The sequence below is a fragment of the Pristis pectinata genome, chromosome 23 (assembly GCF_009764475.1).
Source record: "Pristis pectinata isolate sPriPec2 chromosome 23, sPriPec2.1.pri, whole genome shotgun sequence".
Taxonomy (NCBI): Eukaryota; Metazoa; Chordata; class Chondrichthyes; order Rhinopristiformes; family Pristidae; genus Pristis; species Pristis pectinata.
The window spans coordinates 30,921,775-30,947,542 of NC_067427.1; the positions used below are offsets into that span (position 1 = coordinate 30,921,775).

At 45.0% G+C, this 25,768-nt stretch overlaps 1 protein-coding gene across 2 annotated transcripts in view; it reads right to left on the bottom strand.

Moving 5' to 3' along the window:
- The window catches only part of LOC127582047 (rab-like protein 6), a 79,777-nt gene that overhangs the window by 22,742 nt on the left and 31,267 nt on the right, over positions 1–25,768 (bottom strand). For both annotated transcript variants that reach the window (XM_052037004.1, XM_052037003.1), the window contains exons 7-10: positions 24,907–25,012; positions 14,743–14,846; positions 6,722–7,086; positions 5,402–5,549 (exon numbers count right to left, since the gene is read on the bottom strand). In XM_052037004.1, coding sequence (XP_051892964.1) covers positions 5,402–5,549; positions 6,722–7,086; positions 14,743–14,846; positions 24,907–25,012 — 723 coding nt within the window. The remainder of the gene's footprint in view (positions 1–5,401; positions 5,550–6,721; positions 7,087–14,742; positions 14,847–24,906; positions 25,013–25,768) is intronic.

The following is a 25,768-nucleotide window of genomic DNA, read 5'->3' on the forward strand; positions in this document are numbered from 1 at the left end:
ACGTTCATGACTGGGTGTTGCCGATTAATGCACTCCAAGGACCAGAAATACCTGCTGCATGATGCATTCAAGTCAAGTGTGCCTTGGTACTGGGGAAGATTATTGCCCAAAGCCACCTCCACTGAACCTCTGGGCACAATCTACGATTTTTTGAAAAGAAAGGACTAGATATTACAACAAATGTGAAAATGACACACAGCCTGTGTTTCAACAATATGCACAAATCTTCTGTGAAATTTTCTGCAAAAATGCAGTACTTAGTTCTGTCATAAACCTTAAATACATGTCGATAAACATAGAAATTGTAGATATTCACATGAATGAAGCTGGAAATAACGTCCAATGATCCAAATGTGACCTTCTCCTTGCCAAACTGTGGTTCAGCTCACAAAGGTCTCTTGTGTACTAAACAAATCAGCACCAACACAACCATGAAAGGTGGCACAACAGCAGAACCCAAGGCAGACGCAGAGCTCCGGTCTCTACCCACTGCTTCAAACATCCTATTGGGCATCTAATGTTGGAGAAGGATATCCTCACTAATGATTCCAGACAATCCTACCTGTACCCTCAGGCGTACAAGCACTGATTCCAGTCATCACTAACACCATCTCCTCCACCCATCTGTAGGGCGGAAGCTTTAAATTCCTTACCTTTACTTCAGTTCAGAAAGAGGATACTGGGAGACTCTCTGTAACCTTCTCCAGCCCTATACTCGCCAGGATACGCGTTCTCCTCCACTTCAACACCCTTGAATTTAATCAGCCCTCCTTTGGCATGTTCACCCTCCGCTGACAAGGCCTCATACTCCGCATTTCACCCTCTAACCCTCTTCTTCCCCCATTTTCCAATGACACTCCTTCCTACCTCTTAGATCAAGTTTTTAGTCACCTGCCACAATGTTACATTTGACAATATTCTTGTGGAGTACAACACACTTCGCTACTCCCACAAACCACAGACAATTCCACCTGTACACACCCTGTATATCAATAATCCCACAAACTGGTCAGTTCCCTACATACACCCTGTACAGTGCTCGTCAACTCATTGGAATTAAATCTACCTGTACACACCCTGTGCAACACTAATCCCACCAACTACAGTCAACTACACCTGCACACACCTCATAGAGCACTCATTGCTGTCAATTCCACCTGAGCACTTCCTCGACAGTACTAAATTCATTCACCCAATCACTCCGCAGAGTGGGTGCATTTCACCTGAATGTATCTTCAACAGCTTGGGAATTAGGTGCAACAAAGAAAGAGGCGCTATATTGGAATTACTGAATAATGGTTGAATTAATAAGCAGCACCAGTGGAAGCAACCTAAGAGTTTGAGAAATGGGTGGCACGGTAGCGTAGCAGTTAGCGCGACGCTATTACAGCGCCAGCGATCGGGGTTCGATTCCTGTCGCTGTCTGTAAGGAGTTTGTACGGTCTCTCGTGTCTGCATGGGTTTCCTCCCACATTGCAAAGACATAGGGGTAGGTTAATTTGGGTTTAAAAGGGGCGGCGCGGACTCGTTGGACCGGAAGGGCCTGTTACCACGCTGTAAATAAAATTTAATTTATAATTTATAAATCAGCTTGTGACACGAGGAATCAAACACGAGTTACCTCTCATAAATCCATGGCAACTCTGCTCAATCTTATTATTTTTCTCTAGGTCTAGTACAGATTCCAGAGTTTTCCAGTAGTGATGTTAAGCATAAATTTGATAGTTCCGTTTTCTCTCTCCCTCCTTCCTTAAAGAGTGGATCACATTTACTCCCCTCCAACCTGCAGAATCTATAGAATTTATAGGATCACATCTATACAGGATCACATTTACAGAATCTATAGGATCACATTTTCCCCTCACCCACCAAACTGTTTTTGTTTTCCTTTATACATACCTAAAGAAGCTCGTACAGTTCTTAAGTTTCTCACCAGTTTACTCTCATCTTTGACAACTTTTTGATCCTCTTTTGCCAAGTCCCAAATTGCTCCCAATCTTAGGTTTACTGCTATTGCTGGTAGCTTCATGCCTCTGCTTTAGATAAAACACCATCTTTACTTTCTACTGTCAGCCACAGACGGATCATCCTGTCGGCCTTCTGCACCTCACAGAATACATTTTTCTTTTACAAATCATGCAGTATCTCCTTAAATATCAGCTGTTGCCTGTGCATCACCATTTTAATGAAGTTTTCCCATTCACCCAAAGCCAACTCATCTCTTGTAGCGTCGTAGTTTCCTCTTTCAGTTCAACACCCTGCTTTCAGATTGGACTACCGCAATGCAAAATTCTATTTATGCTCTCCATTCCTTAAGGTCCCTTTCCAGAAAGATTAACACGTTCTCACTGCACAGTACAAGATCAGAAAGGCTTTTTCTTTGGTTGGCTCCTCAACATATTAATCTAGAAAACATCTCATACACAGCCTATGAACTCATCCTCCACCTTATTATTGCTAATTTTCCTTCTACTCCCACCTCACCCAGACATGCTGTTTGTTATGTATTGTCCCTTACCACCACCTTTCAGCTAACACCATCACCACCCGTTTCTCAATCTCCACCACCTCACAGATCTTCCTCTTTTCTCTCCACCCTTCTCCTTCCCCTTGTGACTTGAGATTCGTTTCATTTCTAACTTTCTTCAGTCTTGGTGAAAATTTATCAACCTGAAACATTAACTTCCGTTCTTCACAAATGCTGACTGACCAGCTGAACGTTTTCGACATTTTTTGTTTTTATTTTAAAAAGTAGATTCAAAAGCAATGGTGGACATCTGAGAAAATATTTCATAACCTTCAACAACATACTGAGAAGTAGAGGCCCTCAAAAAATGCTAACTCTGAAGTTCAGAATAGTATCACATTGAAAGAAAATACTTGTGAAGTTAGTGGTGGTCAGAAAACTGTGAGCATTTCAAAAATCATAAGGAAGTTGAATAAAATGGAAGCAGAAAACAAATTATGACAGCATACTAGCAACTGATGAAGGATCTTTGACCTGAAATGTTAAACATAAAGAAAAGTGATATGAACTCCTGCAAATATATAAAAAGGAAGAGAGTAACTAAAATAAATGTAGGTCCATTAGAGGTGAGACGTTCTCTGGGAATGATTAAGGGGAGCTAAAGAAATGGCAGAGATTCTTATATCTCATCAGAGCAGAGACCAGTAAAAGCATTGGTAGAAAATCTGAGGGTAAAAGGGAAGAGGGAGTTTCAGCACAATAACTAGAGGTAAAATATTAGACAAACTAATAGGAGCGAAAACTGACAAGCCTCCTGGACAAGATGCATCTTGGGGTCTTAAAAGTGGCCAAGGAGACGATGGATGCATTGGTTACAATATTCTAATTCCCAAGATTCCAGAAAAGTCACAGCAAATTGGAAAACCGTAAACATAACAACCCCAATGAAGAAAGGAGAATGATAAGGAGCAGAAAACCATTGCTAGGGATGGAGCAGTGGGGTTAAACTCCTAACTTTGCACAAGGATATCAAAGGATGCAATGTCAACCATTACATTAAGTTATTGTAACTGCTCAATGCGAGTAAAGGTAGATAATCACAGAAAAAGAAATTCTGGTTTATCATCATTTATTTATTTATTAAACCCCTGGGACAGACTTGTCCAGCCAATGGTGTTTAACTCTCACCCACTGCAAACACTGACAGGCGATACTTATCCTACACTGGTGAGGGGCTTCAGGGACAATGCTGGAGCCTCAGCTATTTACAATCGATATTAATGCTGTAGATGAAGGCAATGAGGCTGATTCCTGGGAAAAAGGGGCTGTATTAAGAGAAACCATTGAGCAAGTGGGACCTATGACCCTAGGAATTTAGAACAATGGTAAGCATATTGAAACTATAAAATTTTGAGGGGGCTTAACAAAGTAGATGATGAGAAATTTCCCCTTACAGGGGAATATAGAACTTCTAAAGTGTCAAGAGGACTTTTCCCTCTGTGGGTCTTGTGAAAGAGGTACCCTTGAATATATTCAATATTGAGAAGGTTCTTTAGTCTGTGGGGGAGTTGAGGGTTATGGGCAGTAAACCAGAGCAGAGGCCAAGGTCAGACCAGCCCTGATCTTACTGACTGGTAGGGTAGGCTGGAGGCCTCCTCCCGCTCCTCTCATGTTCACTCTGACAATCACCATCTCCTCCACCCATTCTACAAGAAACGTAATAAAGAGTTGCATCTATATAAGCACCTTTCAAGAACTATGCCCAAACCAATGAACATGACTCAAATCCACCCTACTCTATTTCTCCTCTATATAGTAATACTCTTGCTCTCCACCAATAAAGTCTTCACCCATAGTCTGCAGAGTGATAACACTCTGCTGATTTTGCCTCCTGTACACAGCCTGCATGGCTCTCATCCACTCACCACCAACAACCTCCTTTGCACACATCCTGAGTAGCACCAACCCCACTAACTGCTGCCCGTGCCCATCCTGCACACTGCAAATTCCATTCACCACCAACAGCCTCCTCCTCCTGTCCCCACCCAGTAAAGAAAGGGAGAAACAGAGACTTGGATTTATAAAGCATCTTTCATCACCTGTGGACAAGGCAAACACTTTACTGCCGAAGCAGCAGTGTAAATCTCACTCACCCTGCCTCAAATACAGTGTTACCTCCACTCACCAACACTGCCTCCTGCACAGTACTGATCCCAATCTTCACCAACACCTGTGCGATGCTGTCCGCCCCTCGTGCAAACCCAATCTCACTTCCATCCTTCACAGTGCCTATTCCACTCAGCAGTCATGGTCTCCTGTCCAGGACCAACCACACTTACCCTGAAGCTACCCCCTGTACAGTGCTCATCATCACAAATACCGGGATTCAAGAGTATGGGAACACCACCACCTGCAGGTTCCCCTCCACGCCACACACCATCCGAATTTGGAAATACGTTGCTGCTGCTTCATTGTCGCAAGATTTAAATCCTCAACTACCTCCCCAGTGGGAGCACCTTCAGCAGAAGGACTGGCGGTTCAGGGAGGTAGCTGACCACCACCTTCAAGGGCAATAAATGGCCTTGGCAGCAACATCAGATCCCAAAAATGAATAAATACAAAGAACCACTCATACTCCCTTGCACAGTGCTAATCCTGCTCAGCAGTAACACTGCTTCCTGTACACGCTCTCTTCACCTCTATCCCCAGCCACCTGCCTGTATCCAGCTGGTGTAACAGTAATCCCGTTTGATTGAAGATTATTGACAGTTCATTTCTTTAGATTATCATCAAATCATGAAGAGTAGATAAATGATTAAGTGCAAGTAAATACCATCATTCATTATGAAATCTGAGTGTTGTCCTTCTCAGTTCGAAGGCTCCTGAATCAGTACCTAAGATGAATGGTGGCAGTGAATGTGCTGGAAGCCCTACCTGTCACTCTCCTGCCCTGCTTCACTGCTCTTTTCCTTCTGAGGAGCTAGGTCCTCCAAGAAGCTCTTGTCCAGTCCCCCATCAGGGACGAAGTCATCAACGCATTGTGGCTTCACTTCTTCCTCCGGGGATACCGGGATTACTGCATCTGCACAGGAAGGGGAGAGAAGGTGGGCAAGAAAATTGAGAGACAAGCTTTGGGGAACTGAGGACTGTTGTCCAGGGGGTGGGGGGGGGAGAAACTCCATCAGATGTGATGCAAGAAGGGCTAAGGCACAGAATATACAGACAAAGGTCAATGGAGGCAACTTTCCAAATGACAAAGACCACAGATTATTTGCTCGTAAAATAATGGGGGGGGGGGGGGGGGCACGGGGGTTAGAGTGGAGGACAAGGGAGAAACAGCCAGTGAGGGTCTGGGGGCGTGTTAATGCAGTTTCGAACATCTAGGAAGACAGTAATAAATGGAAACCAGAAGGGAGGGGTAGGTTAAAAACTTTGAAGAGGGGACCATGAGGGTGAGTGGATTGCAAAGGGGCCCAAGCAGAGGGGTTACTGAGGGAGGGATACAGCTGTGGGTGGGAAAACACGAGCTGTGGGAACAAGGATCAGCAGAGAGAGCAAACTGTGTCAGTCAGGGGGCTTAAAATTATTCAGGTCAGGCAGCATCTGAAAGATCACCCACCAGAAACATCAACTCTGTTTCTCTCTCCCCAGATGCTGCTCATAAAATTACCAGCAAAACCAGTCAGGCCCACTGAACCAGTGCTCTGAGTTTTTACGTTAAATTTACAGCATCTGGAGCGTTTTGCTTTACTTTAAAATTATTCTGATAAATTGGATGGAGATTTGACTGTTAACCGGCAGAAACTGGGAAGTTAGTTCAGTAGGCCCCATTGCTTTTCCTGGTAATTATAATATTTTAAAGTGAGGAGATTTAAGATCAGATTGGTGTTGTAACTGCACCACTTTCCGTATTTATAATGGGACGTGGGAGAGTATCCACCCCACCTCCCCACTCTCAGTCTGTTCCCTATTCCAGTATTCCCAGACTTTAACTCAATCTACCCGTCCTTGGTGCACAGCTCTCGATTCCCCGTAGCAACAGAATCCCAACAAGCCCCCTGCAACCACTGACCGTGGGGAGCTCTCGACTACCAGCAGCCACAGTGAAGACCTGCTGCCTGCTTTCCTCCTCAATGGCTTGGCTCTGATTAATGCCCCACCCCTTGATGTCTCCTGCTCCCCACCCCAAGGAGGGTTTTGCTCCAACAACCCTCAAGTATCCCAGTGTATCCCTGGAATTGCTTCAGTCCTTACCAGGCTTGGTGGCCGGAGTCTCGGGTGTGAAGGAGGATCCAAAGAGCCGGGAGATGAAGCTGCGTTTCTGAGCCACGGGTGCAGCCGGGGTGCTGGCAGGAGGGGAGGGGGACGGGGTGCTGGCTGGCACAGGTGGCATTTCGGTGCGTTGCTCAGCAGTGGGGGACACTGAGGGAGGGGGAGGGGACACCGATGGAGTGGGTGGCGCTTGGATAAGAGGCTGGGGAGTTCCTGGACTGGAGTTGGTCGTGGAAGCTGAGCTTGGGGGTACCACAGGTGACTGTGACCCTGACGACGGGCTTTGCTCGTTGGCTGCGACAGGAGAATTGAAATTCCGATTCTTGTTATCCATCAGCTCAAGAAATCTGCAAAACAGGAAGGAAACACAGAAGATGTTAGTCAGGCTGCATCTGTGGAGAAGGGTTATCAACTGGAATGTTGGAACTTGCTTGTCCGTATTAGAGCATCTCCAGGATTCTTAAAAACAAAACTAATGCCAGAAGTACAAAGCCATACTTATTGAATGAACAGCTAATGTTCTACCTTATCATACTGACTGGTCACAAATTAAAGCAAGACCATTCTGTTGGCTTTGAATACAACATTTCTTAATGATGGAAAATATGTGGTGTTTTAACAAGAGAGTTAGGATTACATTTAAAAATGTGGGGAGAATAAAATGTACTGCAGGATGAGTGAAGATGCGAGTTTGATGTTCAGTGTGGATTTGTCGCTCTCTAACACTTTGCGACTCTAAGCTTCTGCTTCGTATTTGAGGGGTGCAATGTTTATACCCTTGACTGACTGCTGTTTTCTGTTCATTGTCCATCTAACAGTCTCCCTCGTCATGTTCTCAAACTTCAGTCCGAAGGCGGTGAGTTCAGTCCGCTCTCTAGAGGAGTGCACTATCCAGGAAGACTGTAGGGCAGAGGGAGCGCTGCACCGAGCGAGGGTCCAGGCAGATGGAGCGCCGCGCCGGGCAGCGTATGTGCGTTGAACACTGGTTCCAAAATTCAGTTTCCTTTTCTTCACGATTCTACAAAGATTCATTGCCAAGGCCCCACTTCTATCTCAACACAGCTCTTTGTGAAGTTTATTAATTCTGGCATTCCTTAACTTTCTTCCAAGTAATTTTCCACTGTGGGTTAACTTTCCTCCTCCAGATAACACCTCGGTGCCTCAGTTCCAGAGAACGTTATTCAATTATCCAGATACATTTCCAATAAGTTGGATTAGAGGGTGGGGTTTGGGTATAAGCCAGGAAAGAATTGTTGCATCACCTTTCCACCACTACCCTTTGTCCTCTCAACTCACCCGCTTCCAGCTCAGCCTCATCTGCCTTTGTGCCTAAACAGCAGCTTTGAGGAGAGAACTGGACAGTCGACATTTTGGGTTGAGACCTTTCATTTGGACTGAAAGATAGAGGGGAGATAGTCGGTATAGGGGCAAGGGCCAGGGGCAGGGCATAGCTGGCAGGTGATGGGTGGATCCAGTGAGGGACGGGTGGAGATAGTGACAGAGGCTGGGAGGTGAGAGGTGGAGGCAACAGAGGGCTGCAGATGGTGGAATCTGATGGGAGAGGAAGGTGGAGCAAATAAAGGAGGTGGGGAGGGGCAGAGGAAGGGGAACAGTGAGGTGGGGGTGGGAGGGAGGGAGGGGGGACACTGAGGTGAGGGGGCAGAGGAGAACTGGTGGGAGGGAGGGAGGGAGGGTGGGAGGGAGGGAGGGGAACACTGAGGTGGGGGGTGGGAGGGAGGGAGGAGAACACTGAGGTGGGGGGCGGAGGAGAACTGGTGGGAGGGGTGTTTGAGTGAAGGGCAGATGGAGAGGGTGCAGATGGGGAAAGAAACTGGGTGAAGGGTGTGGGTTGGGGCGGGGCTGGGTTGGGGCGGGGGTGTAGGAGAAACTGGGTAGACCAGGAGAGAGAATGGGACAGAGGGGGAGCAGGTTACCTGAAATTGGAGAGTTCAATGTTCATGCTGTCAGGTTGCAGACTATCCAGGCAACACGAGGTGCTGTTCCTCTCATTTCCCTGGCAGCAGAGGTGGCTGAGGACAGACGGGCCTCCTCTGCATCGGTGAGATCGAGGGCAGACTTGGCGACTACTTTGCTGAATCCTGCACTCCCTACGCCGTGGCTATCTGGAGCTCCCGGTTGCCAGCCATTTTAATTGCCCTCCCCATTCCCACACTGACCTGTCGGTCCTCAGCCTCCTCTACTGTAGGCTGAGGCCCAATGCCAGCTAGAGGAACAGCACCACACGTTCTGCCTGGGTAGTCTACAACCCGATGGCATGAACAGTGAATTCTCCAATTTCAGGTAACCCGCTCCCCCTCCGTCCCTTTCTGTCCTCCTGGTCTACCCAGTTCCTCCTACACACCCCCATCCCACAACACCCCACCTCGAGCACCCCCATCACTGTCTCTTTCCCCTCCCTCACCTATCCATCGCCTATCACCCACACACTCCCCTCCGACCCCTACTGCTCCCATCTGCCCTCCCCACCTCCCTTATTTGGTTCCATGCTCCATCTTCCTCTCCCATCAGATTCCACCATCTGTAGCCCTTTGTCACCTCCACCTCTCACCTTCCAGCCTCTGTCACTATCTCCACCCCTCCCTCCCCCACTTGACTCCATCATCTGCCAATCACCCCTCCTCACCTGGATCCACCTATTGCTTGCCTGCTCTTCCCCTCCCCTCTTTATACTGGCTCTCTCCCCTCTACTCTTTCAGTCCAGATGAAGGGTTTTGACCCGAAATGTTGACTGTCCATTTCTCTCCACAGATGCTGCCTGGCCCACTGAGTTCCTCCAGCACTTTGTTTTTGCTCCAGATTCTAGAATCTGCACCTTCATGTGTCTCAATAAGAGGCATTTTGCCAAAAGTTCTTTACAAATTCAAATAAGCCACATTCTGGGCATCTTTCCCAAGTACAGTCAACATAGCTGGTCAGGTGGTACCAAGGACACATTACCTGTTCATATGAATTGTCAACAATGCATGTCTAACAAAGCAGCCGGTGGCAGATGGGCCTGTTACTGTGAGTGAGACTTGTCATGGGAGGGGCTCGTTCTGTAGTGTCAAAAAAGAAAGGCAGAACCAAACCTGTACAATTCAAAGGTGGCCAAATGTCATCCAGCCATTTGCCCCCCTCTCTCCCCACTTCCTCCTGCCCCCCCTTCTCTCCCCCACTTCATCCTGCCCCCCTCTCCCCCTCATCATTTTGTACACCACTATCAGGTCCCCCTCAGCCTTCTTCACTCCAAGGAAAACAAGTGCATCCTATCCAGTCTGTCCTCGTAAGTGAAACGTTCCATCCTGGTGAATCTCCTCTGCACCTCTCCAGTGTAATCACACCCTTCCTATAGAGTGGTGACCAGAACTGCACAGTACTCCAGCTTTGGCCTAACCAAAGTTTATAAAGTTGTACCAAGACCTCTTATGCTCTATGCCTCAGCTAATGAAGACGAGCGTCCTTGATGCCCTCTTCACTGCTCTCTGCCTGTGCTGCCAGGCCAACTTCAGGGATCTTTGGACCAGTACACCAAAATCTCTGTTACTCAGTACTCTCTGGGGTCCTCCTGTTCATGGTGCAAGTCCTATCCCTATTTGACCCACTGACTCACACTTACCAGGATTAACTTTCATTTGCTCTTGCTCTGCCCACCTTAACAGCTGATCAATATTATTCTATAGGCTGAGACCATTTTCCTCACTATCAACAATAGCATCAACTTTCATGTCATCTGTAAACTTACTAATCAAAGTCTAGAATAAAGGCATCATTTCAAAATGCTGCATCACATCTTCAATACAGAGATGAGAAAGAATTTCTTCTCTCATTAAGTTGGGAATCATTTGATTTCTCTACCCCAGAGAGCTGTGGAGGTGGAGTCTTCGAACATGTCCAAGGCAGAGATGGACAGATGTTCGGCCCATAGGAGTCAAGAGGTAAAGTGATTATGCAGGAAAGTGCAGTTGGGGTTGAGACCAACAATCTGATTACAGAATGGCAGAGGCATACAGATGCCTCTGTTTGTTACTATCTTTTCAAAGCTGCCCTTGGCACTTCCTTTGGGGCTGAAACAGATTGACAGTTGTCTTTCTATGCTGAATGCCACTTAAGTCAACTGCCATCAGTTTTGGCTCAACTTGTAACAGTCTCAACTCTTGACTAGATGAGCATAGTGTAGGCTGACACCTTAGTGCAGAACTGAAGGAGCGTTGTGAGATCAAAGAGGAAACTTCAAACTCAGACTGTGTCGACGCTCTTTGAGAATGGGGAGCGTTCCCATCAATTTATCATCTTGTACACTGCAGCCTGCATCCCAACTTGCATTAAAAGCTGCTCCTCATTGAAAACCATTGTGGGTTAGTCAATCTGGTAAAGCCTCAATTTTAAAATTCTCACCCTTGTTTTAAAACCCCCCTCTGGCATCGACACCCTCTTTATGATATTCCAACCATTCCTCCAAATCTGCCCTCTGTTTCCCCTGCTTTAAGCCCTCCATCACTAGGAGACAACTTCATGTGCCAAGTCTGGAATGCCAGAATTCCTTTCCTTACACCCTCTGCCTCTTTCATCCTTCAAGAAACTCCTTAGAAACTGTATCTTTGACCAATCCATTGGTCCTAATATCTTGAGTGACTTGGCTAAGTGTTAATTGATAATGTTGTTGTGGCACATCTTGGGATTTTTAACAAGTTACCAATGCTATACATGTTACTGTCTTGTGTACTGGCCAATACCAATCCCCCTGGCCAGCATCACTTAAACAGCTGAGGGTCCTCATCATCTTGCCGCTTGTGGTAACTTGTGCACAACATTGGCAGTGATGTTTCTTACATTAGAACTCTTTAAAAGTAGTTGTTCTTTAAGACAATCTGTAAATGCAAGAAATTTACATTTCTTCAGTGCATTTCAATCTTTTGCTTCCTTCAGTCTTGCTTTCACCCTGTTGCAGCAGTAAGGCAGCTGCTCCAATAGCTTCAGAACATAGTAAGAGAACAACTACAACATGCTCTCCCACCCCCAACAGTTGAAGTGCCTATCCTGTCATGTTCTGTCATCCTACTCATTGCCAGCTCTGTCAGTCCTGACAATCCCATTTCTGGTTCAAGCAGAATGTCTCCACAGAGGCTTCTCTCCCCACTTTCAGTCACCTGGCAGCTGCCCAAGGATTTAACTTCAGCTCTGTTTTCTCCCTTGCGTAAACGCTGTCCTCTGGTCAAAATGAATACTGGCAGGTCCCAATTCCATTTGCTAACTGCTGATGCCAGGCTCCAAGCCATCAGCATTCTCCTTAAACACCTATCACCCAATATCACACTAATTAGCCAGAATTGCCTGGAAATTTTTATAAACACGAGAGCAATTATTTGGAGCTTCATTACAACCCACTCACCCCACGATTCACTCCACCCCTTTTTGTTGCTTAGCCTATTCAAAATTGTACCTTCCTGAGCAATCCAGAACCGAGCTTCTAAACAAAAACAGTAATAACTTTCAAACCACCTCTTTCTAACACTCTGTGAATGCTTTCACTTTACTCCAATCTATCCAAAGTTCAGTTAGGTCATTGGTGGATGGACGGTTGCAGAAGACCACTTTTTTTGGCGGGGGGGGTGGGGGGGGTGGGGTGGGGGTTGCAGGGGAGCGACAGAAATTTAAAATCCTCAATCTCATTTTTAAACTTACTATGCTTTTACTCTTAAATGTCCTTTTCACTTGTATCTGCCTCCTCAACTCTTCACCTCTCCAATTTTGGCTTAATCAGATGACAAAGTCTTCAGCCAGTAATTCCCAGTATCAATGGCTTTAACAGGGTGATTTCTAGCACTCTACAACTTCCACAGAGGTTCCAGCAACCTGAGGGGGCTGCTTCAGGAACATCTGTTGTGAGCCTATGATCTCTGTCCTCAGACTCACCAATCATCACCTGGGCTTCCGTTACACATTGGGTCACGAGGCAGATGCGCTTCTTAACTTGAACTCTTATACACATGCAAACTTCAGGGGGAACTTATTGACGCCTCCCAAAACAGAAAGGATAATTAGATCAAAATTTTACTCCCAAAACAAGATTCCAAACAGAACAGGGAAGTCAGAAATCCATAGTTCCGAGCCTGCTCCCTTTGCAGAAATGTTCAACGATCAGAGCGGTTTGCTGAAACAATGACTTCAGCAAACTTCTGATTTCTGATGATTCCACCCACCTGGTCAATCACATAACTGACGACGAGGCAGAATTACAATGTAGCACGTGATGAGGACTGCCACTCCAAATTCCTAATTAAAATCCAGGCCTGTCTCCTCACTGAGCTCCTTACACAATGATATTAACAAGTTATGGGGCAGTGACGCTACGGTTAAGAACTTCTGCAAGGATACACTGCAATCAGCTCGTGTTGAGAATCCAAGTGTCCCCACATTGGAACGAGTGTCTCTGTTGCTGCAAGGTGGGCAGGGAATGGAAAACCGATCCCTTACGCAACCACTCATCCAACATTACAATAGCTTTAAATAAATTAATTAAGAGGCCAGGCACTACAGATTCAATATCAGGGACACTAGTCTTCTCTTACAGGAGAAAACTGATCTGTAACTATTTGTGGCTCTCGCCCAAGGGTTGCAGAGTGTTAAGCCCACACATCACAACCGGCTGCCAGTCACCATTTTGTGTGGGCAATAATGCCTCGAAACTCCTCCATTCCAGCCTGTCCCTGATTCGCCGGACACCACAGGATCATTCCCCTTGATTATTTCCCACCCCCACTGGGATACCCTGGTGTTATTTCATTCTCACAGAATATCCCAGGAAAATATCAGATGTGTACAGGGCAGATAGGGCAATGGGTGACGTAACTGCATACAGAGGGTGGGGTGTTGACTGATGCGCCCCAGTCATGGTGTCAGTGAGTATGCGGTGTTGGTGATTCACCCGAGTCATGGAAGAGTGAGGGGGGTTGTTGGTTGATACACGTCAACTCTGGGACTGACTGCTGACCAATGCCATGGTACATCCTGGCATCAGATTCCAATGAAACACATGGAGCACACGCAGGTCTATGCCCAATTTCTCTTGTGAGAAATGAGAAAATATTGAAGCAAGCTATAGTTAAGTGACTGATTTTGTGAACATTTGTTATTTATTTTCAATCTAACTGAGCCACATCCAGATCAGGCTTTACTAATTCAGTTAGATCCCAAGGGCCAGTGCCAGAACAGGCAGACTCTGGATGTCCAAGTGTTAGTTTAGTCTGGTGCTAACAGGCTTGCTTCAGGCAGAATGACTGTTCGCTCAAGCTTCACTCCAGATCTTGAACGCATAATCCCAGCTGTCTCCTCTGTGCAGTACTGGAGGAAAGTTACACTGTTAAAGGTGCCCAATTTTTAATAATGTGTTGAATTGAAGGCCTAGTGACACTCTAAACACTAAAAGATGAACTCTTGATCTCCCAATCTACCTCATTGTGGCCCATGCACTTTATTTGTCTACCTGCACTGCTCTTTCTCTGTAACTGCAACACTATATTCTGCATTGTTTTTCCTTTTTGCTACCTCAATGAACTTATGTACGGAATGATCTGTCTGGACGGCACACAAACAAAAAGCTTTTCACTGTATCTCACTATGTGACAATAATAAACCAATACCAATTCCAGTTGAAAAATCCCTAACACTGGCCTCTGACATCAACAACTATCTTTGTAACCTATCCTTCAACCACCTAACTGGTTATTTATCTCTTTAATGTTTTGGGGAACTTGTTGCAGGCTCAGTACTTGAAATAATTGCCTTGGATCACTATGAAGATGAAAGATTTTATAAATACAAACTCCCTCTTCGAGATGTGGCATCATGTTCCCTTCATAACTTCAACTAAGTTCCTATTTTAACGGGAGGAGGAAAAGAAAATCCCACAGCAATCAACTGCATGGCAGAACACACCCAGAGCTAATTAGAAATGGAACACATCTAGTACCTGCCAACAGAAACAAAGCTGAGCTTATACCTACAGCTCATAGTTCTGGTCCTCGGTCTCAAGCTGCACGGAGAGTTCTTCCAGTGTGGCATCAATATCCAGCTGATTGGTCTCCAACTGCCTCAGCAACGTCTCTCTCTGAAGGAAGAAAAGACCCAGTCAAAGTCTGGGAAACGAGATATCCACTCACCTGTACACTGCAGCCAACACAAGTTATCATTCGATGCTCCAGAATTCATCATCGTAGACCCATACAAAAATTAAAATATTACTAATGGGTGAGCTCTTTCTCAGTTCTGATAAAGGGTCTCAGACCCGAAATGTTAACCGTTTCTCTTTCCGCAGATGCGGCGGGACCTACTGAGTTTTTCAAACATTCTGATTTCAGAACAACTTCTCTGCAGCCTTACCTCTATCACACTGGCACTACGTCACTGTTCCCATGACCTTTTCTCTCCTGTTCTACAAAGCTCTGAATCGTCCATCATCTGCACACTTTCCCCTCCCTGTATCCTCAGTTCAATGAACACAATTTCACTGCTCTAACTCATTCACCACCTCCCTCACTCTCGTCTTCTCCAGGGAAAGACGAGTGTGTGGACCTTTGATTCTACCAGTCTTTAATATAATTACCCAAATCTACCAGTCTTTAATATAATTACCAGCTGCACATCTGCAGTCCTCTGAGGCAGACATATCAAAAGGTGTGCAACCTTTTGAGTGAAGAAACCTCTCATATCAGTCTGAAATGATCAGTCCCCGACCCTTTACCCTGCCTTATCACAGACTCTCCAGCTAGCAGAAGTAGCATTTTAAGGGCAGCACAGATCACAGCTCATAGAACTGCTGCCTCAGTTCCAGAGACCTGGATTCAACCCTGAGCTCAGGTGCTGTCTATGTTGAGTTTTCACATTCTCCGTGACTACATGGGGTTCCTCTGGTTTCCTCCCACATCCCAAAGGCATGTGGGTTAGTAGGATAATTAGGGACTGTAAATCTGGCGGGGGGGGGGGGGGGAGGTTGATGGGACTGTGGGGAGAATAAAAAAAACGGCATTAATGTGAGATTAGTGTAAATGGTGGCTTGTTGTTTGGCACTGACTTAGTGTCAATGGGTCTGTTTCCATGCTGTATAACTATGGGAGACAGAGACAGAATTTCATTCTCTTATCTCATCAATTCTCTTGAAATTTTTTGTTTCAATGAGGTTCTCTCTCCAGTTGGTGTTGACCCATCCTCCTCAATGATTCCTCGCAGGAGAATGCCATCACTTCAGAAATCTTCCCTTCACCACCGTGAAGGTATAAAGATCTATCTCTAATGAACAAAAACAGGTGTGGTCTCACTTCATACAACTGCAGTGTGACCTACACCTGAGCTTTATCCTCCTTGCAACAAAAGCCAACACAGTACTTACCTTCCCAACTGTGTGATGCATCTTCTTGTTAACTCTGTTTTACATACGAAATCTCTGAACAACAATACTTTGTTCACCCCCACCCCAAAAAAAGCCCTGCATTATTCTCCATCTGGCACCTGCTTGCCTACCTGTTTATCCTTTCTCTATACCTTTGCATGCAATACATCTTATGTATGGTTTATCTCCCCACCAGCCATGTATTACCAGCACGACACACTGCACTCCACCCCTCTGCCCCCCCCACCACACTCCACCCCTCCATCTCTTCAACATCCCCCCACTGCACAAGTATCTGAAAGGAAGGAAATCACCGAGAGTAGGGAGATACCACTCGCGTCACATCAGGTTATGTACTGTCAGCAAACTTTGAAATATGACATTTGGTCCTTTCTGCTGAATTGTTGATATAGATTGCGAATAACTGGGATCCAAGTACCAATCCCTGCAATACCCAGCTGCCAACCTGTGAAAGACCCACTTATTCCCACTCCTTCTGCCTGTGAACCAATTACCAGTATATTACCCCCTATTCCCATGTGGCATCTTATCGAGAGTCTTCTGAAAATCTAAATACACAATCACTGGCTCCCCCCTTGCTATTCCAACTAGACACATCCTCAGAGAACACCAACAGATTAGTCAAACATGGTTCACCTCCATTCATAAATCCAAGCCATCTCTGCTCAATCCTATTATTCTTTTCTAGCTATTTGTTATTACATCCTTCACAACAGATTCTGATATCAGCCTAACGGTTTGGTTGTTCCATATTTTCTTTCTCCTTTCTTTCTTTACTAGTGGAGTCACATTCACTACCCTGCAATTTGCAGGACTCATTCCAGAATTATAGAGTTGATAACTGAGGCATCCATGATTTCTGCAGTCTCTAATTTCAAAACTCTGGGACATAGATCATTGGGTCCTTGGGATTTGTTGGCTTTCACTTTCACCAGCTTCTCTAATTCTGCTTTTTTTTGAAAATTAGAATTCATTACAAGAAATATGGGGAATAAAAGAATATTTTGTTGCAACTTTACAGGGCACTGGTGAGACTGCACCTGCCATTCTGCACAGGGTTTTGGAGCAGGTTCACTTGGTTGATTCCAGGGATGAGAGAAGGTGAGCAGGTTGGACCTATAACTCATTGGAGTTTAAAAGAAAGAAAGGTGGTCTTACTGAGACAACAGATTCTGAGGGTGACTGACAGGGTAGGTGTCGAGAGGGTGTTTCCCCTTGTGGGGTATCTAGAACTATGGGACCTAATCTGAATAAGGGGTCACCCATTTAAGATGGAGATGAGGAGGAATATCTTCTCTTGCACGATCGCGAATCTTTGGTATCCTCTGCCCCAGAGAGCTGTGGAGGAAAAGTCACTAAATATATTCAAGGCACAGACTGATACACATTTGAACTAAAAGGGGGGGCTAAGGAACACAGCAGGAAAGTGATGTTGAGGCCAACACTGGATCAGCCATGATCTCAGTGAATGGTGGAGCAGGCTCAAGGGTCTTCTGCTCCTTTTTCTTACATTTTTGTGTACTTGTTCCTCATTCTCATGACCTTTGGCTCTTCACTACTTCCAGCAGGTTTTTTTGATTCTTCCTCTGTGAAGACAGTCACAAAGTATATTGCCTAATTTTTCTGCCATTTCTTTATTCCCTACACTAAATTCTCACATTACAACTTGATTATGTTCTTACCAATTTCTTTTTTCTATGTCATGCATGGGATATGGCAATGGCTAGAAGGAAAGCACTTATCGCCCAGTCTCATTTGCCCTTTGAAATATGGTGATGACCCATTCTCTCGAACCACTACTTGAAAGCATCCAATCTAGATACATCACAATTTGGTGTGGCAACAGCTCTGCCTGAGACTGCAGAGGGTTGTGGACACAGCTCAGCACATCACGAAAACTAGCCTCCCCTCCATGGTCTCTGTCTACATTTCTTGCTGCCTTGGTAAAGCAGCCAATACAATCAAAGACCCCACTACCCCGGACATTCTCTCTTCTCCCCCCCCCCCCACTGGGCAGAAGATACAAAAGCCTGAAAGATGTACCACCAGGCTCAAGGACAGCTTCTATCCTGCTGTTATAAGACTATTGAACGGACCGCTTGTACAATAAGATGGACTCTTGACCTCACAATCTATCTCATCATGGTCTTGCAACTTATTGTCTGCCTGCACTGCACTGTTTCTAACTTGTAACATTTTATTCTGCATTCTGTTGTTTTCCCTTGTACTACCTCAATGTACTGATGTGATGAAATGAGCTGTATGGATGGCACGCAAAACAAAGTTTTCTGTTGTACCTTGGTACATGTGACAATAATAAACCAATTACCATATTATTCACCGAAGCCGATGTGATTAAGGTACACAAAATAAGTAGGAAGTTCCAAATTCTGACCCAGTGATAAGGAAAGAACACTGAAATATCTCCCCAAACAGGATGGTGTACAACTCAGAGGGGAGGCTGTTATCATGTGCCTATTGCCCTTCTCCTAAGCACAAGAGATCTAGAATTTGGGAGGCACTATTAAAGAAGCCTTGTGATAGAAGTGGCTTGCTGCAGTGCGTGACGTAGGTGGTAAACACTACAGCCAAGTTGCAGTGGTGATAGAAAATGTGGCGGTTAGTAGATCCAGTGCTTCACAGCGCCAGAGATCCGGCTTCAATCCTGACTTTGGGTGCTATCCATGTGGAGTTTGTACATTCTTCCCGTGACCATACAAGTTTCCTCAGGGTGCTCCAGCTTCTTCCCATATCTCAAAGACGTGGGTTGGTAGACTAATTGGCTGCTGTAAAATCTCCCCCAGTGTGTAAAGAGTGGTAGAATCTGGGGGGAGCTGATGAGAATGTGCAGAGAATAAAAAGGCAGCATCAGTGTAAATAGGTGGTTGATGGTTGGCACGGACTTGATGGGCCAAAGGGCCTGTTTCCGTGCTGTATCTCTCTCTGATTCAATGACTAAAAAGGATGCCAAGTAAGTGGAGTGCTTAGTCTTAGATTACAATGAGGTTCCTGAGTATTGCTGGAGCTGCACTTATCCCAGGCAAGTGCAGAGAATTCCATCACAATCCTGACATGCCTTATGGATGGTGAAAAGCCTTTGGGGTATCAGGAGTTGAGTCACTCAGCATAGGGCACCATTTATGTGCTCATAATATTTTCATAACTAATGGTGACACCTGGAAATTAATGGTTGGGGTGGGGAGGTGGGAGGTTCAGCAATAACAGTACCGGTGAACCTCAATGGGAAGCAACTGGACCTTCTCTTGATGAAGACAGACACTGCCCAGTCATTGTGCGGCTTGCACGTTATTTCCCATTTATGGAAGTTGTCCAGCCAAGCTGCACAATACCTCTTTCAGTACATTGAGCGTTCTTTCTTCTTAATGCCTTCAGGTAATGATTTGTCATACAATGCAAACGACACCTCCATGAAATGTTTCACTGTGTACATTACACAAGGACATGGTTAAATGGGATATTATTACGTATTTATGTGTTGCCATTGGATGACTTTGTGTGTGTATCTTGGCCAATTCTTCAGTTTAAATGCCAGAGAGAACGGAGGTTATTTATATAGGGAAAAAAAACAGGAGGCATTAATTTAGGAATCCACTATGCATGCTCCTTCATTCATTGACAAGACAGCCCTTAACTTTAAAAAGGCAATTTCCTTTCACAAACAGAACTGCTGTTTTTGGCTTACTGAGGCAGTGAACACAAAGGCAGGGCTGTTATTAGCCATGGACAGGAATTACTATCGCCCAGATCACAATGATCTGCAGCAGTGTTTAATCAGAACTGTGGAACATTATACACAATACCAATGACATGTGATACTACTCTCGTCCAAAATTAAAATGAACTCAGTGCTTTTACTGGTGGCCTTAAACTAAAAGTCAAACCTTCCATTAGCAAATGTTCAACATTTTAACTCTTGGACCCGTGACCCAGATGATATTTGCATAGACAATGAATAGCAAAAGGAAATCAGCCCAGATTCCTGGATCTAGTTCCAATGCAGAACCCGTTAGAAACTGTGTCGGTGGAAGGTGGGACAGAACACTGGCTTAGCCCTGATGCCCTGCAATAGATCCACCTCATGAGTGAGCCACGAGTGTGTGGTGAACTCCCGAAAAGGTTTGTTGTCAAAATCACAATTTTAAAAGAAGTTTCACTACATGCGGTACAATTAATTTCCTTCAGCTATCAAACCAACAGTTGCCTGATTACATATTTTCAAACCGACCATGCACAATTACATAAACTTAGTGAACCAAGGGATTGTATCAGGTTCCAAATGCAGAAATGCCTTGATCACATGATCAGTTCAAGATGTGGTAATCCAGCTCCATTACATCAGCACCTTGCTTATCTCCTCCAGTCTCCAATTTATCTAATTGTTTGTCTGACATCTAATTCTAACTACATCCCAGCTGCAGTACTAAAGACTCATGCTCCAGAACTAGTTGTGCCTCTACTTCCGGCATAGATACAACACTGACATATACCATATTTTGTGGCAAATTATTTAGCTGTGTCCTGTTCACAAAAGGTCAGGCACTTTTATTCAATCTAGTCGCTGCCCAATCAGTCTACATTCACTCATCAGCAGAGTGATGGAAGGTGTCATCAACACTGCTGTCAAGCTGCACGTACTCTCCACTAGCCTGCTCACTGACGCCCTATTTGAGTTTCACGGGGACGACTCAGCAGCAGATTTCATCACCGCCTCGGTCCAGATATGAACCAAAGGCCTAAACTCCAGACACGAGGCAAGTAAGACTGGTTTGATTTTATAGCATTGGACCAAGTGTGGCATCAAGCTGCTTAGTAAAACTGAAGTCAATGGGTGTCAAGAGGAAAACACTCTAGTGGTCGGAGTTGTACCTCAAACAAACGCGGTTGTGGTTGTTGAAGATCAATCGTCCCAACCCAGGGATAACCCAGTAGGTTTTCCTCAGGGCAAATATCCCACACCCAAACCATCTTCAGCTACTTTGTTGGCAGGAACAGTGGTGTAACAGCGTAACGCTATACAGCACCAGCAACCCGGGTTCAATTCCGGCCACTGTCTGTAAGGAGTTTGTATGTTCTCCCTGTGTCTGCGTGGGTTTCCTCAGGGTGCTCTGGCTTCCTCCCACATTCCAAAAGCGTATGGGTTAGGAAGTTGTGGGCATGCTATGTTGGCGCCGGAAGCGTGGCGACACTTGCGGGCTGCCCCCAGAACACTCTACGTAAAAGATGCATTTCACTGTGTGTTTCAATGTACATGTGACCAATAAAGATCTTATCTAATGACTCTCCTTCCATCACAAGGTTAGACGTGGGAATGTTTGCTAATGATTGTACAATGTTCAATTCTATTCACAACTCTTCAGCAAACAAAGCAGCTCATGCCTGCATGTAGCAAAACCTAGACAACACTCAGACATGGGCTGATGTGGCAATCAATGACCACCTCCAACTGGAGAAAGTCTAACCATCTACCCTATCTATGCCTCTCACCCCTCAGCTGCTGACATTCCAGAGAAAACAATCCAAATTTGTCCAGCCTCTTCTTATAGCTAATACACTCCAATCCAGGCAACTTCCTGGTCAACCTCTGCTGCACCCTCTCCAAAGCCTCCACATCCTTCCTGTAGTGTGGTGACCAGAATTGCACAAAATACTCCAATTTGGCCAAACCAGCTGCAATATGACTTGCCAACTTTTATACTCAACGCCCCTACAAATGAAGGCAAGCATGCCTATACCTTCTTTATCAGCCTTATACATTGTCGCCACTTTCAGGAATCCATGGACATACACCCAAAGGTTCCTCTACATCAAAGCTCCAAGGTTCTTACCATTTACTTTATACTTTACTGCACACAAACAGAGGTCCCAGCACTGCTCCTTGCAGAACACCGCTGTTCACAGATCCCCAGTCAGAAAAACATCATTACCCACTTGTCTTTTATGCCCCCGACAATTTTGGATCCAATTTACCAACTCACTGTGGATCCCAAGTGACTTAATCTTCTGGACCAGCCTACCATGAGGGACCTCGTCAAATGCTGCACTAAAGTCCATGTAGACAACATCCACTGCTCAACACTCAATCACCTTTGTCATTTCTTCAAAAACAATCCAATTGTGAGATAGGACCTCCCCTGCACAAAGCCATGCTAACTATCTGTAATAAGTTCATGTTTTTCCAAACGCAAGTAAATCCTGTGCCAAAGAATCGTCTCCAGTAATTTCCCTACCACTGAGGCAAGGCTCATCAGTCTATAATTTCCTGGTTTGCCTCTGTTGCCTCTCTCAAACAAAGGAACAACATTGGCTATTTTTCAGTCTTCTGGCACCTCACCCATGACGAAAGAGAATACAAAGATCTTTGTCAAGGCTCCAGCAATCTCCTGCCTTGCTTCCCTCAGTATCCCGGGTAGATCCCATCAGGCCCTGGGGTTGTATCCACCTTAATGCTTTATAAGACATCCAACACAACCTCCTCCTCAACATGAGACTGCAGTTACTAGTTCAGGCTACTTCAATGGCACCTGCCAAACCTGTGGTCTCTAAGGACAAGGGCAACGAGTACAAGGACATATATCACCTGCAGTGACACTGAATTCTCCAGCTTCCAGTAAACTGCTCCCCCTCTGTCCTTTTTCTCTCCTCCTGATCTACCCAGTTCTTCCTACACTCACCCCATCACTCTGTTTTGTTCCCTCGTCCAAGTGGCTGGACACGTCTTCCTGCTCTGCATTTTGCAACTGACATTCTTTTGCCTATGAAGCTGGTATGAAGGCTGAATTTTTCAACTTCAGGTCACCCACTGATTGGATGGCAATGAGCATGGTTACAGGAGTGAGATACTGCAGATCAGCTGGTTGAGTGGTGTCGCAACAACCACCACCTCACACTTAACATCAGCAAGACCAAGGAACTGATTGATGGACTTCAGGAAGGGGAAATCAGGAGAAAATACGCCAGTCCTCATTGTCAGCAGTGGAAAGGGTGAGCAGCTTCAAGTTCCTGGGCGTCAACATCTCAGAGGATCTATCCTGCACCCGATACATTGATGCAATCACAAAGAATGCACACCAGCAGCTCTACTTCATTAGGAGTTTGAGGAGATTTGGTATGTCACCAAAGTCTCTTACAAATTTCTATAGATGTACCGTGGAGAGCATTCTGACTAGTATGGAGGCTCCAATGCACAGGATTGCAAGAGGCTGCAGAGGGTTGTAGACTCAGCCAACTCTATCAAGAGCACAACCCTCCCCACCGAGGATACCTTCAAGAGGTGGTGCCTCGAGAAGGTGGCATCAATCACTAAGGACCCTCACCACCCAGGACATGCTCTCTTCTCGTTACTACCATTGAGCTGGTGGTACAGGAGCCTGAAGACCCACACTCATCGGTGCAGGAACAGCTTCTTCCCCTCCACCATCAGATTTCTGAATTAACACTACCTCGTTATTCCTTTTTTTGCAATATTTATTTATTTTTGTAATTTATAGATTTTTGTCTTTTCACTGCACTGCCACCGCAAAACAACAAATGTCACGGCATACGTCAGTGATAATAAATCTGACTCTGATTCCCATGGCCTGTGTTCTCCTGCCACACACACTCACCTGCCCACCCAGGTTTCTTCTCCATTTGTTCACCTTTCCCATCCCCTCCCCCACCTCATCAGGTTCCACCCATCACCTACCAGCCTCTGTCCCACCCCTCACTCGTACTGCTACATACTAGCAATCTTTCCTCATCCCTCTCAGTCCTGATGCAGCATCTCAACCTGATATGTCGACTTACACCTTTTGCCTCCACAGATGCTGCCTGACCCACCAAGTTCTTCCAGCCTTTTTTTTATTCTTTTGTCTGTTCTTTTATTTATGTTCTCACTCTCTAACTGCTCCCATTCACTAACTGACCAGACAACCTTGTTTACAGTTTATCCCCATGGTCACACTGATTTCACCAGATCAGGGAAACTCCCCCCCTCCACCGCCATCCCTGCAGCTTAATGAGCTTCCTGTGTCTCTTTCCCAATTCTGATGAAGGGTCTTCAACCCCAAACATTAGCTTTGTTCCACTTCCCATAGATGTGACCTGACCTGTTGTGTATTTCTGTACTTTGTTTTTATTTCAGATTTCAAGCATCTGAAGTTTTCTTTTTGATTTCTGCAATATAACTGCAAGTTGTTGCTGTTGCTTGACTTGCAACTTATTGAAACTCAGAACACCGAAGTGGATGTGACAAATGACTGCACCTTGAACACTACTGTGCAATGAAGGAGCCCATAAAATCAAAGATAGTTCCCAGACCTTAGATTTTTCTGAATTTTTAATTGATTATCAAATACAGTACATTTTCTAATAACACCTTCATTTTAATATTGAACTTCCGTCACTTTCCAAACAATGTATCAAGTAGAATTAACTTGCATTAAAAAAAAATTCTCTTCCTAGTTTCTTGTCTCTCTTCCTGGGACCACCCATTGCCTTACCTGTTACCACCCTGCCTAACTCAGCAGTAAGGATGAAATGTCCTGCCCTGCCACAAACTGTCCATTTTCCACCAACTCAGAAGAATGGATGGAGGGTACTTAAAGAGCCAAAATGTTTCAAAGGTATGGGATTTTATTGCCTTTAATTATGTTTTTTTTAAATAATTAAGAGATGTGTACAATACAGGTAGCATCACAATACAGACAGCATTACACTGCAATTGTAACAGAAAATTCGAAGCATGATCCAAGTAACTCACCTGCAATTGAAGGAAGGGAATATTGAAAAACTTATGCAAGTACTTCAACCCAAAACCGTTCCTCATTGAAGATTCTGCATATCGAATATATGATGATCTCGGTAACCTAATGGTCAAAGAGAAAGCAACATTAGTTGGAAATAAAAACTGATCAGATTGGTGAGTGGGATTCTCAGTGACACGACAGCTAGTACTATCAGTTACATAAAATTACACAGAATGATAGAGCAGAGAATCAGGAGTCAGTCCAACTCATCCACCCCGTGGTTGATACTCTACATGAGCTTGCTTCCACATTATTAGCAAATATATTCCATTCGTTCTCCCTCATATTATTATCCAGTTTCTCCTTGCATCCCTTTATGCTATTTGCCATAACTACCTACATGCTATAGCAAGTTCTATAGTGTTATCACACCCTGGGTAGAGAATTTTCTCCTTAATTTCCTTTATCACAACAGTGACTATAAGTCAAAAAGTACTTCCTTGGCTGTAAGGAGCTTTGGCGGATCCTGAGGTTCTTAAAGGTGCTCTTGAAATGCAAGTCTTTCTTTCCATCAGATTTGCATTTTCCCCATCAAACAAGGCACTGAGTTACCTCTCACTTCTCCCTGCACTAGTCTGCTCATTCTCTCGTGATACTTGAAGGCTAGGCTTTGGCCAGGAAGCCAAGAGAACTCCTGCCCTTCACCTAATAGCGTTATATTTTACACCCCAAGGCAGATCCTTAGTCTATTGCTGCATTTGAATGACAGCAACTTTAATCAGCAATTAATATTCATGGATGTCAGCCGAGATAATGGGTGCAAATCCTGAAGTGCAGCTTCAAGTTACTATCTTCTTAGAGGCTCCAACTAATAAT